A 12,290-nucleotide genomic window follows, 5' to 3' on the forward strand; every position below is an offset into this window, starting at 1 on the left:
AGAGTCATTTATGAACCTTTCTCAAGCAAGAAGGATGTTGTTACCTATGCTAGGCAAGACCTTAGAGCCAAGCAGGTGAGGGGGCAAGGGAAGGATGTTTTTGAAGAATCAAATTGGTGTAAAATTAATCTAAATGGGAGGCACTTACTTATTTTCGGGTGTATCTACAGATCCCCAAACTGTAGCTTATTGAAGCAAAGGAACTTAAGGGCCTTAATTGGCAATGCAACGGCACTCAACCCTACCCACCTCCTTGTCATGGGGGTCTTTAACTATGGAAATATTGACTGGAGAAATGAAACCATGCCAAATGACCTTAATAATCCAGATACTCTTTTTGTAGAAACTCTGAGAGACAATTTTCTATTCCAACATGTTAAAGATCTGACTCACTACAGAGGGGAGCAAACACCCAAACCACTGGACCTCATCATAACTAACGAGGAGGGTATGGTGGCCAAGCTGGAACACCTAGCCCCCATTGGCACTAGTCACCGCATAACGTTGTCCTTCAGATTTAACTGTTACTTGGTTCATGACAAAAGCAGGCCAAGGTTAAAATATTACAAGGGTAATTACGATGGGATAGGGAGGAAATGAGGGCTATTCACTGGCTTGAGTTACTAAGATATACTACTACTACTACTACTTTGCTGTCACTCGGAATCGAGTATGACGATCATCCAGCTATAATACAATGACACGAGTTATTAAAGATTTCACCTTCATTGGTGAGCTCTGAGGTGACTCGAGAGGCCGATAATGGATAGGCAGGGTTGTCCACAGTTGTTGCACGTGTGGAAGGTTAAATCTAGGGCGGAAGTGGCGGTGGCAGCATCTTTCCGGCGCCGGCACTTGTCTGCCTCGGTATGCAGTCAGGCTAATTCGAAAGTATTGACACTTTCTCGTGTGGTGCTCTCAAGCGCTACGTCGTGAAGTGATCGTCTCCCAGATAAGGGACCCTGTTGCAACCTGAGCCTAGCCCTTCTTAGCTACTTCCTCTGTTCTATCATAAGACTATCCTTATACCTTTTCCGTTGCCCGCCAACGTTATGTTTACCTTCTGTGACCCTGTTCCAACCTGAGCCTAGCTCTTCTTAGCTACTTCCTCTGTTCCATCAGCTACTTCCTCAGTCTTAGTGATGATTTATTTCCCAGCTTGCTCTAGTTTGGCACCCAACAAGGATCCAGCTCTTAAGTTTCTCTTTCCCTTATGATCAGCAATAGCCTTGTATACTTCGGAAATACAGTCAGGGCAATACCAGCAACAGCCTTCATGCTTTACCACATTCAGCATCGTCCTAAATGCCATTTTGTTCGGACCGACACCATCCTCCCTAGACGTCCCCTTGTAGTAATCGCATATCAACAAACTTCTGGTGAAACTGGGGTTTTAACTTCTGATTCCCTACACCTTTGCATATCTTGTCACAAACTTTCTTCTTCCTTTTACATACGTATTTACACCTGAAGAACATGCAGGTATGGACACTCGACTCAGTAGTACCCTTTGAGATGTTTATACACGTCAATTAGATCACCCCTTGCCCACCTATAGTATAAGCTCGGATGTTGCAGGCATTTTAATCTCTCTGGGGTAACTGAGGTGCCGTAGTGCAGACACCAGTCTGGTTGCCCTCCTTTGGACATTTTCAATCAACTGATGGTGTCTAGCATATCTCGGGGACTGGACGGGGTGATGATAATCCAGACTGGGAAGCACCTCACTCTAGATATCTGAACGACCTTCTTATAGGACCTACTAGTTTATTTGCTTGATCTTCCTTCTTCTCACAATGGCTCGAGAACTTCAGTTCATTGTCGACAAACACACCCAGGTCCTTTTCATATTCGGTCTCCATTAATGCAGTTTCTTCGTCGTGTTGGGACATGTAATGCGTCTCCTTATTGTTGGTATGACCAAGGTGCATCCTCTTACACATTGTGACATTGAATCTTAGCCGCCATTTCTTCGACCACTCTTGAAGCTGATAAAGATCTTTCTGTACCCCTTCACAATCCATTTGGGTCTTAATTTCCCTGAATGACTTGGTATCGTCCACAAATATTTGTATGGAGGTGTGTATAGCTTCTGGTATGTCATTTATGAAACAAACAAACAACAACGGGCTCAATACACTGCCTTGTAGTACCCCGCTTGCCATGGGTACACATGAACATTTCGTGTCATTAATCACCACATACTGCTTGTGATCATGAAGAAAGCCTCCAATCCACTCCACGACATTTCCCCAAATCATGTACCCTTACAGTTTAATTTTCAAATTTTCGTGGGGGTACACTGTTAAAAACCATGTCGATATCACCACCCTGTTCCAGAAATTGAGTCCAAACATCCAGTACATTGAGTAATTGTGATAAGCAGGAGCGTCCCAGCATAAAACTGTTGACCATCCTTTACAAGGTTGTTTTGTAGTAGATGTTCCATCATGGCATCTCTTATAATGCTCTCTAGTAATTTAAACACTATGCTGGTCAGGCTCACTGGTCTATAATTATTCGTGGAGTGAAAGTCGCCCTTCTTGAAGACAGGACTCACAGAAGCCATTTTCCAGTCACTGGGAATCCCATGCTCATCCAGACATTTACAGGACAGTGTCTTCAGGTGGTCAGCAAGCGAGTTGCACAACTCTCTAAAGCACTCTGGGATGCGCCATGTCCGGGCCGAGTTCTTATGAACCTTTAGCATTGACAATTTATTTCTTATACCCTCTTCTGAGAATATAATGTGTGTCAGTGCTGTGTCGAACTGTCTGTCCTAAAACGCAGGAAGATTGTTCGCTTTCTCTCTTGTGAACACAGGAAAAAAAATTGTTCAACGCCTTCGCCTTGTCCTGGTCAGAATCTGCGCAACTACCATCTTCAAGCCACAGGTCAGAAACGCCAACTCGCATTTTTAATTTCAACTTTGCGTAGTGGTAAAAAGCCTTTGGGTTTGACTTGACCTCACTTGCATTCTGTCTCTGGAACTCTTTTTTGGCCATTTTACACTCTTGAGTTTGCTTGGTTCCTGGATCTGGCATACATCCTCCAGTCCTGCTCATCATTTGTCCTAACCCACGTCTCTAATTTCTGTGTTTTCTTAACTTCATCAACTGCCGCATGGTTCATGTGTAACAGTCTTCTTGTATTACTGGAGGCACTGAGTTTGGTCTTGGGTATATATTTATCGATCAAGTGGTTCACTTTATTGGCTATGATATTCAGCGTAGTGTCTGTGGTGTAATGTATCTATTGTGGCAGCATTATGTTAGTGTTACAGTGAAGGCACTGCTTGCTTCCTCTTGCAGCTGCCGTCGCTGGCTAACCCTCGTGGTGAACAGGGAAGCAACTTGTATACGGTAAGTCTTACTCTGTCAGTACACAGCCTCTTCACCATCAAGACTCCTGCTGTGCCTCCCTGTGGCAACACACGGTAACTGGGTGCCTTATGGTCCCAGGCTAGATCAGCAGGGGCCCCAGAGGAATGGTGCACAGGCCCAATGGCATGTAGGCACTCCCTGGCGCCTACCAACCACTGCCCCGCTGCCATGTCGTTTAACCTTGGTAGGTATAAGGCTACGGGAGTAAACCCCAAACGAAAAATCTTCTGTGGAGCCCCGAATCAGGCAGACATGCTTACTGAGCTCCAGTAAGACCCCAATGGCAAAATAGGTGGAAGAGGTGACCAACATGGGAATCCAAAAACTGCACCGGTGGATGAAGGCAATTTAAGGCAGAATATTGGGCCCATTGTTGTTTGTTTATTTCATAAATGACATGCCAGAAACTCAATACTCCTCCATACAAATGTTTGCAGATGATGCCATGTTATTCAGAGAAATTAAGAAAAAACAGACTGAAGAGGTACAGAAAGATCTGTCAGCTTCAAGAGTGGTCGAAGAAATGGCTGTTAAGATTCAATGTCATGAAGTGTAAGAGGATGCACTTGGGTCATACCAACAGTTAGGAGGCATATCACATGTCCAAACAGAATGAAAAAGAGCATTAATAAAGACCAAAGGTGAAAAGGACCTGAGTGCGTATGTTTGACAACAAACTGAGGTTCTCTGGTCATTGTAAGAAGGTGAATTAAGCAACTAAACTAGTAGGTCTTAAAAGAATGTCGTTCAGATATCTAGACGGTCCGTCCCTCATGATGATCTTCAAGAATGAGGTGCTTCCCCGTCTGTTCCCAGAGATATGCTAGGGACTGTCAGTTGATTGTAAATGTCCAAAGGAGGGCCACCAGACTGGTGCCTGCACTAAGACCCCTGTAACTGCCTCGCTTATACTACAGGCGGGCAAGGGGTGACCTAATTGAAGTGTATAAACCTCTAAGAGGGCACTACTCAGTCGCGTGTTCATACCTGAAGCTGGTGGATGCCCGCCCCACAAGGGGTCACAACTCAAGTTTGAAGAAGCCACAAATCCAGAAAGCTGTGAGGGCAAACTTTTTCGGAGTGAGAATAGTGAACTCTTGGAACAATATGCCAGTGTTGTGACGGCTTACTATATACAAATTTCGCATATACAGTATGCACTGAGTCTTTACATTGTATACTTGCCATGTCTATATATGTGCTGAAATAATGTAAACTTGTATGACAAATTTGCTTCATAAATATTTATGTAGGTATCTATCTGTCTCTAGCTAGCTATCAATCAATCTATCTTCATTGTCCTACAGGAAGGTTACATGGCAGGGCAGAATCTGTTGCCTTGGAAAAGAAGCAACAAACTGGACATAACTCGGGAACCAACATTAAACAGAGACTCACTAACCCCCGAATGTGTAATCTCTTTACCTATCCTATGCGTAACCATACCTACCTTAAATATGACTAAGCCTAGCCATAACTACCATATAACATAAACCTAACTTCAATTACCCCAAACATAACATTAACTAAACCTTGCCGAAATTGCATGGAAATTTGGTCGTGGTTCTGTTTTAGATATCAACTTTACCCCAAGAAAGGACATATGACTCGTGTTGATTTGTACTACAGTAGAAAATGTCACTCAGATGTAACATTCAACTGCTTATCAATCAATTGTGTAACTCAGTTGTGTCACTCAGGGGTGTAACTCACCTGTGTTGGGGCCAGAGAGAGATTTGAGCACTTGGATGTTGTGAGCGACGGAATCCAGGTTAACGTGGATGAAGGAAGCATCCCGCACCCTGCAGAAGGCCTGGGCGGCGAACTGCAAGAGGATGCCGGCAGCAGTAGGCGAATCTGCAGCCCTAGGTTCCACCACCTCTCCTGACTCCTCTCCGGTCATGTTGGTCCTGCCTACCAAGGTGTCCACACTTTAAATATTATCACATCATTACAAAATAAGGATTACCTGAACATTAGCTCCCCAGAAAATTCCACCTGAAGATTGACCACCCTAACATTAACCTAACCCCTGGGTAGCGTTAGGGATTCCCAATCCCAGGGTCACAAGCTTCACCAAAGATTCAGATTTATCCCACATAATGAACAACATCAAGGGTCACATAGAGCTCATGGGGTCGATGGGGTTGCCAGGGCCTTAACAATGATCATAAATGTACCCAAATGTAGTCGCAATGAAGTCAAATAATGGTCCTAGATGAATAAATCGGACTGCCAATCACTTTTCGACTAGTATTTGGTGTCACAAAGTCACAAAAAATTGGTAAACTTAATTTAATCTGAGTTAATAGATCGAGTGCATGTACCTAACCTAACCTAACCTAAGCTCGACTAGTATTTGGTGTCACGAAGTCACAAAAAATTGGTAAACTTAATTTAATCTGAGTTAATAGATCAAGTGCATGTACCTAACCTAATCTAATCTAATCTAATCTAATCTAATCTAATCTAATCTAACCTAACCTAACCTAACCTAACCTAACCTAACCTAACCTAACCTAACACAACACAACTGAGATTAAATTAAGTTTACCAATTTTTTTTTACTTTATGACACCAAATAATAATCGAGAAGTGATTCACAGCCCGAATTACGCATGTACGACCATCATTTGACTTCATTGCGGCTACATTTGGGTAATTCCTCGCTCCGTCGGTACATGCACGCGGTCTATTAACTCAGATTAAAGTAAGTTTTCCAATTTTTTGTGACTTTCTGACACCAAATACTAGTCGAGAAGTGATTAGCAGTCCGATTTATTCATCTAGGACCATTATTTGACTTCACTGCGGCTACATTTGGCTATATTTGGGTACATTTGGGTAATTAGTCGGACCGCATTGTGGAACCGAGCAGGATAGGACTCGGAGCAACGGATTCAAGTTGGATAAGTTTAGGTTTAGGAGGGAGATAGGAAGAAACTGGTTCACAAATAGGGTGGTGGACAAGTGGAACAAGCTTAGCAACTTTGTAGTAAGTGTTGGAACTCTGGAAAGTTTCAAAAGGAGGCTAGATAGATTCATGGATGATAGAGAGTGGTAGTAACTCTCTACAGGAGCTGCCATGCACAGGCCAACCGGCCTATTTATTTTCTTATGTTCTTATGTAACTAACACAGCATAGGAATTATTAAATATATACATCATGAAAGTTTAATATAAAGAACATACATAACTGAGAAGAGAATTACTTGTATAAGAATGTAAAGTGTATTTATAAATAAAGAATGGAAGAATAATAACAGAAAATATCTGGATGGTAAATTATTAAAAGAGAAAACTCGGCCAGTCACATTAGAATTGGTGACCCCAGTCTGGCAGTATGGTTTGTATGGTTTTGAGACGGTGAATCTAAGAACACTCAAACTAAGCAGAGGGAAAGAAAGTGAAAGTCTTACACCGGTGCGGCTAGCCAGCTGAAGACATTGCTACGTCCAACCAATATAAAATGGACAAAATCATATTTTCATACTACATAAAATTTCTTGAGTCCGAAAAACTATGTAGGTTTAGATAGTCTGATGAGATTTTTGTCGTGAAGCCTCCCGGAGGATTAGAGCCGATAGCTGACACACGAATTATGATTAACAGTGGTGTGTGGACTTAGGTTACTAAAGTGTCTCAAACGTACACAGCGTGAGGATAATATTTATGAAAGTATATACTGGCAATACTGTACGTATTATAGTACAGGATGACTGCTATCGGTAGACAACGAAAGTCAAGAATGACATAACTGAAGTACAGCAAGTGCCAGTTTACACCACACCACAGTACACTTTACCACAATGTATCATTTTACTTTATCCTCTTCGCCACTTGTCAGTGTACCAGCCGGTCTGTTAGTTGTAACTGTTGGCAGGTACTGGGCATGTACGGTCGTCTACCTCAAACATTACTTCACAGTCTGTTCCTGACACATTTACCATGAGAACTTTAATCTTATCGGACGCATCACAAACCATTTGCAACTAAATAAAGCTCATTTACATAATCACTCACAGAAACAATATTCACATCCTCACCGTTACGAGACTGAAAGATTGAGATTGAGTCTTCGCACTTAATAATAATATAGATTATACAGTAAAGTGTTTATGATGTCATCGGGCAGGTATTAGGACTCACCGTTGTAAGTGCACGAATTTACTCCGTGTGTGATAATTTCCACGGTGAAAAATAGTATTTGCGTGTAACTGTACTAAGAGCTCACTACCGAACACATACACTCCCTTCCCAAGTTAGGAGGATACTAACACTACAGCGGGTGGGTGCGGGCGTCGACGCAACGGGATGGTCTGGCATGGGGGAGTGGTGGGGCAGGGCTGGGGAGTGCTGGGGCAGGGCTGGGGAGTGCTGGGACAGGGCTGGGGAGTGCTGGGGCAGGGCTGGGGAGTGCTGGGGCAGGGCTGGGGAGTGCTGGGACAGGGCTGGGGAGTGCTGGGACAGGGCTGGGGAGTGCTGGGGCAGGGCTGGGGAGTGGTGGGGCAGGGCTGGGGAGTGCTGGGGCAGGGCTGGGGAGTGCTGGGACAGGGCTGGGGAGTGGTGGGATTATTTATTTAGGAAAAAAATACACTTAGGGTCAAAAGCGTTTAAAGTTGGCTTATTGTATTAGGACCTGGAAAGTACCACTAAATTAATGAGACTTTTTTTTTACTCAAACTTATCTGAAAATTGTCACAACTACAGTTGAAAATGCATATTACAAACATGAAGCAACTGCTCAGGCACAATATCGATTATGTACTACTATTGTAAGGAAAATACAGGGGTTAAACAATTATTTGCTCCCGTACTGGCAATGAGAGACCGGCCCGCAACTACAGTTATAACGTAAATTTACCAACAAAGACTATCTTATAGTCTTTGTTTACCATAAATGTGCGTGGATATGTGCCTTCAAATGAGTGATTAAGTTGCAGTTTAATACCCACTGAGTAAGCCCCCCTTTTATAGTTTAACAGTAGACCCTGCTGCCATATGGCATCACAAAAATTGTGATCAAGTCCCAGGTAGCTCATCACTTTCTGCCTCATTTACACACAATTGCTGGGTCTCAATTGTTTCTCTTAATATTGACAACACAACATAAATATTGTATCTCGTTTCTTACTCTTGATATATTTTTCGGATTTTTGTATTTATCTATGGTTATCATTATTATTATTATTATCTTTGTTATAATTTGTATCTATTTTTATTAATTATTATTATTTTTTTTTTTTTTTTGGGGGGGGGGAGGGGCACACTCCCCCTCCCCTACATCCATGTGTAAGGTGAAGCGCAGAAACGTTTACAGTGCCCAACAGGGAAGCATGCTAAGTTCATGCTTGCCTTATGTCTCATGAGTTAAGGGCGTAGAAGCCTGAAGAGTCAGGAGCGTAGAAGCCTGAAGAGTCAATGGTTTATGTCTAAGCAAGTTATTGGAAGCTTCAACAACTTGTCCCTGAATACGAATTCGCAACTTTCGATTTACAGCAGGTACCTACTTTGCTGCTAGGTGAACAAGGACCAAGGGGACTAGGAAGTGTCCAAACAACTTCCGCCGGCCCGGGACTCGAACCCGTGACATCTTGCTTGCGAGGCATTATAACCCCCCCCCCCCCCCAGGCCCCGAAGTGGGTCAGTGACCTGTATTCGGGTGTTCTCATCCCCGCAAAACAAAAAAACAAAAACAAACTCTGGAATGCACCCTATCAGGGCCTGATCGGAATAGTGTGTAAAGTACTAGACAACATTATAAGAGATGTCATGATGGAATGTCTACTCCAGAACAACCTTGTAAATGACTGCCAACACGGTACGCCGGGACGCTCCTGCTTGACACAATTACTCAAGGTGCTGAATGTTTGTACTCAAATTCTGGAAAGGGCTGGTAATAAAAATGTTATAGATCTGGATTTTGCCAAGGCTTTCGACAGTGATTAATTGAAAATGTAAATGTCCAATGGAGAGGCTCCAGACAGGTGCTTGCACTACACCACCTCAGTTACCAAGCAAAGACTAGTCTTTGGTCACCAACAGAGATTAGAACGCCTGCAACTGCTTAGCTCATACTACAGACGGGCAGAGCGTGACCTAGAAGTTTATGAACGTCTCAGAGGGCACTACTCAGTCCACTGAGTCCAGTGTCCATACCTGGAGCTGATGAACGCCCGCCCCACTAGGGGTCACAGCCCAAGGTTGAAGAAGCCACAAGTCCAGAAAGCAGTAGAGACATACTTTTTCGGAGTGAGAAGTGTGAACTCTTAGAACAATCTGCCCAGTACTTGCCAACAGTGCGTAACAGAGACGTGACCGATCGCCCAAGCGGCTAACGAGCCGATCAGTGGTGAAGAGGATAAAAGCAGAAGCAGACGTTGTAGTGACTGCACCGAGTGTGAACTCTTTCAAGACCAAACTTGACCAACACTGGAGCAGGTTCAGGTACATTCAGGAGCCGGTGCATGCCCAGTACTTGCCAACAGTGCGTCCCCTCTCACATAGGCCTCATAAAACATGACAGAGTTGATGCCCTCTCAGCACGGGTTCACCCAGGGACGTTCTTGTCTCACAAATTTGCTTACCTTTTTCTCAGAAGTATATGAAGCGGTAGATAATGATAAGTCATATGATATAATTTATTTAGATTTCAGTAAAGCATTCGATAGAGTCCCTCATGAGAGATTGATAAGGAAGGTAGAAGCACATGGAATAGGTGGATCAGTATTAAAATGGATTAGGTCATGGTTAACTGGTAGGAAACAAAGAGTCAGCATAAATGGATTTAAGTCAGACTGGGGTGCGGTCAAAAGCGGAGTTCCCCAGGGATCTGTATTAGGCCCTCTGCTGTTTGTTATATTCATTAATGATCTTGATTTAGGTATAACTAGTAGGATTAGTAAATTTGCAGATGATACCAAAATGGGGAGAGTGATAAATTCAGACAGTGACTTTGAACACCTTCAAAGAGATCTAGATACCTTACATGAGTGGTCAGTAGACTGGCAAATGAATTTTAATACTGATAAATGCAAGGTACTACAGATAGGGAAGACGAATACAAACGTTAAGTATAAACTAGGTAACACGGAAATAGAAAACTCAGTTTGTGAAAAAGATCTAGGTGTATTTGTTAGCAACGACTTGAAACCTAGAAAACAATGTATTAGCGTTCGCAACAAGGCAAACAGGATTCTTGGGTTCATATCTAGGTCTGTGAGTAACAGAACTGCTGACGTTATCTTGAAACTTTACCTAGCATTAGTGAGGCCACACATGGATTATGCGGTTCAGTTCTGGTGTCCTTATTATAGAATGGACATAGATTCCTTGGAGAGAGTACAAAGAAGAATGACAAAAATGATCCATAATATTAGAAACCTTCCATATGAAGAAAGACTGAAAAGCTTAGGCTTACATTCATTAGAGAGGCGTAGAGTTAGGGGAGATATGATAGAGGTGTACAAGTGGGTAAGTGGGATTAACAAGGGTAAAATGGAAGATGTTCTGAAACTCAGTAATAACGAAATAACTAGAACAAATGGATATAGGCAAGCACTGGTTTGGTAATAGAGTTGTGGATATGTGGAATAGGCTACCGAGTGCTATAGTAGGATCGGGGACGCTAGGGAGCTTCAAGACGAAGTTGGATAGGCACATGGAAGTGCTGGGATGGGTGGGAAAGGGATCTGCCCTGTATGGGCCAGTCGGCCTCCTGCAGTATCCCACTTTCTTATGTTCTTATGTTCTAACAAAGACACCGTTGAATACAATTTGGGTCTGTCAAAAAGAACCATTAAAACTGTAATTAGGAAAGAACTTATTGATGAATTTGACGCAAGTAGACAAGTGCAAACAGGCACTAGTCGATCCATAGCTTACCATGGTGAGATGTATCAAGTGAAATATGTATATGGAGCAAGTAACAGGATCACTAGATTACAAGATGTTGCAACCGCTTGATTAAGGTTAGGATATAAGTACCTCTGGCAGTATGTTCCTCAAGCAGATGTAAACAAGACTAAATGTAAAGTGTGTGGCCAGACATATAGCCACACACTTGAACACTACGTCCTCGACTGTGTGAAGATAGAACCTTTTAGGGACAGGTCCAAGCACACTGTGTGTGAAATGGCACAACACTTCATCTCTAATGGCAAGATAGCCGACATATTAAGATTGTATCCACTTTTTTGCACTTGGTAACTGTATCAGTTCTCATGTATAGAACCAAATACACAATGTGCTTGAATACTTCTCACGCAAATGTCAATAACAAAGTGTGCGGCCAGACATACTGCCTCACACGCCTGTACTCACGCATTTGTGAATAAGTTACCCTTTATGTATAGAACTAAACACAAAATGTAATTGAAATACTGTGTAACATTCAGTGCCATAATATCCTGACAACGGGGGCTAATTATTATGACCCGTTGTAAACTCTACTCTGTAATCCTTTTGCGCTACCGCTCACAGGATGAGTGTGGGGTGCACAATAAAGTAGCCGCTGCAAGCGGCAAAATAAAAAAATCAGTGCATAACAGAGACGTGACCGACCACCCAAGCGGCTAACGAGTCGATCAATTGAAGAGGATAAAAGAAACTTGACCAACACTGGCGCAGGTACAAATACATTCAGGAGCCAGTAGGTCTACACACCCAGTACTTACTAACAATGCCTAACAGAGACGTGATCGACCACCCAAGCGGCTGAGGAGCCTATCGCCATTCGGCACACCAACGTTGAAGCTCAAAATATTTAATCAAACAGTCGACATACCAACAATAGAGTGCCGTCTCCAGGACAAGCATCCAAACTAATAGGGATTGACTTGGCCCATATGATATTCCATGTACAGTCACCCATAAAAGTCCTGTCGCCTCTCCCACTGTTCCACAAAC

General features: G+C 43.0%; 1 protein-coding gene across 2 annotated transcripts in view; it reads right to left on the bottom strand.

Annotated features, from left to right (window-relative positions):
- Positions 1–7,673, bottom strand: part of LOC121866943 (alanine racemase-like) — a 40,884-nt gene extending 33,211 nt beyond the window's left edge. Inside the window, exons 1-2 of one of the 2 annotated variants that reach the window (XM_042366697.1) lie at positions 7,533–7,673; positions 5,097–5,297 (exon numbers count right to left, since the gene is read on the bottom strand). In XM_042366697.1, the coding sequence (XP_042222631.1) occupies positions 5,097–5,286 (190 nt within the window). In that variant the 5' untranslated portion in view covers positions 5,287–5,297; positions 7,533–7,673. The remainder of the gene's footprint in view (positions 1–5,096; positions 5,298–7,532) is intronic. The other variant, XM_042366698.1, reaches the window with a different exon arrangement.
- Positions 7,674–12,290: the final 4,617 nt, after the last annotated feature.

The sequence above is a fragment of the Homarus americanus genome, unplaced genomic scaffold, assembly GCF_018991925.1.
Source record: "Homarus americanus isolate GMGI-L3 unplaced genomic scaffold, GMGI_Hamer_2.0 scaffold14393, whole genome shotgun sequence".
NCBI classification, from domain to species: Eukaryota; Metazoa; Arthropoda; class Malacostraca; order Decapoda; family Nephropidae; genus Homarus; species Homarus americanus.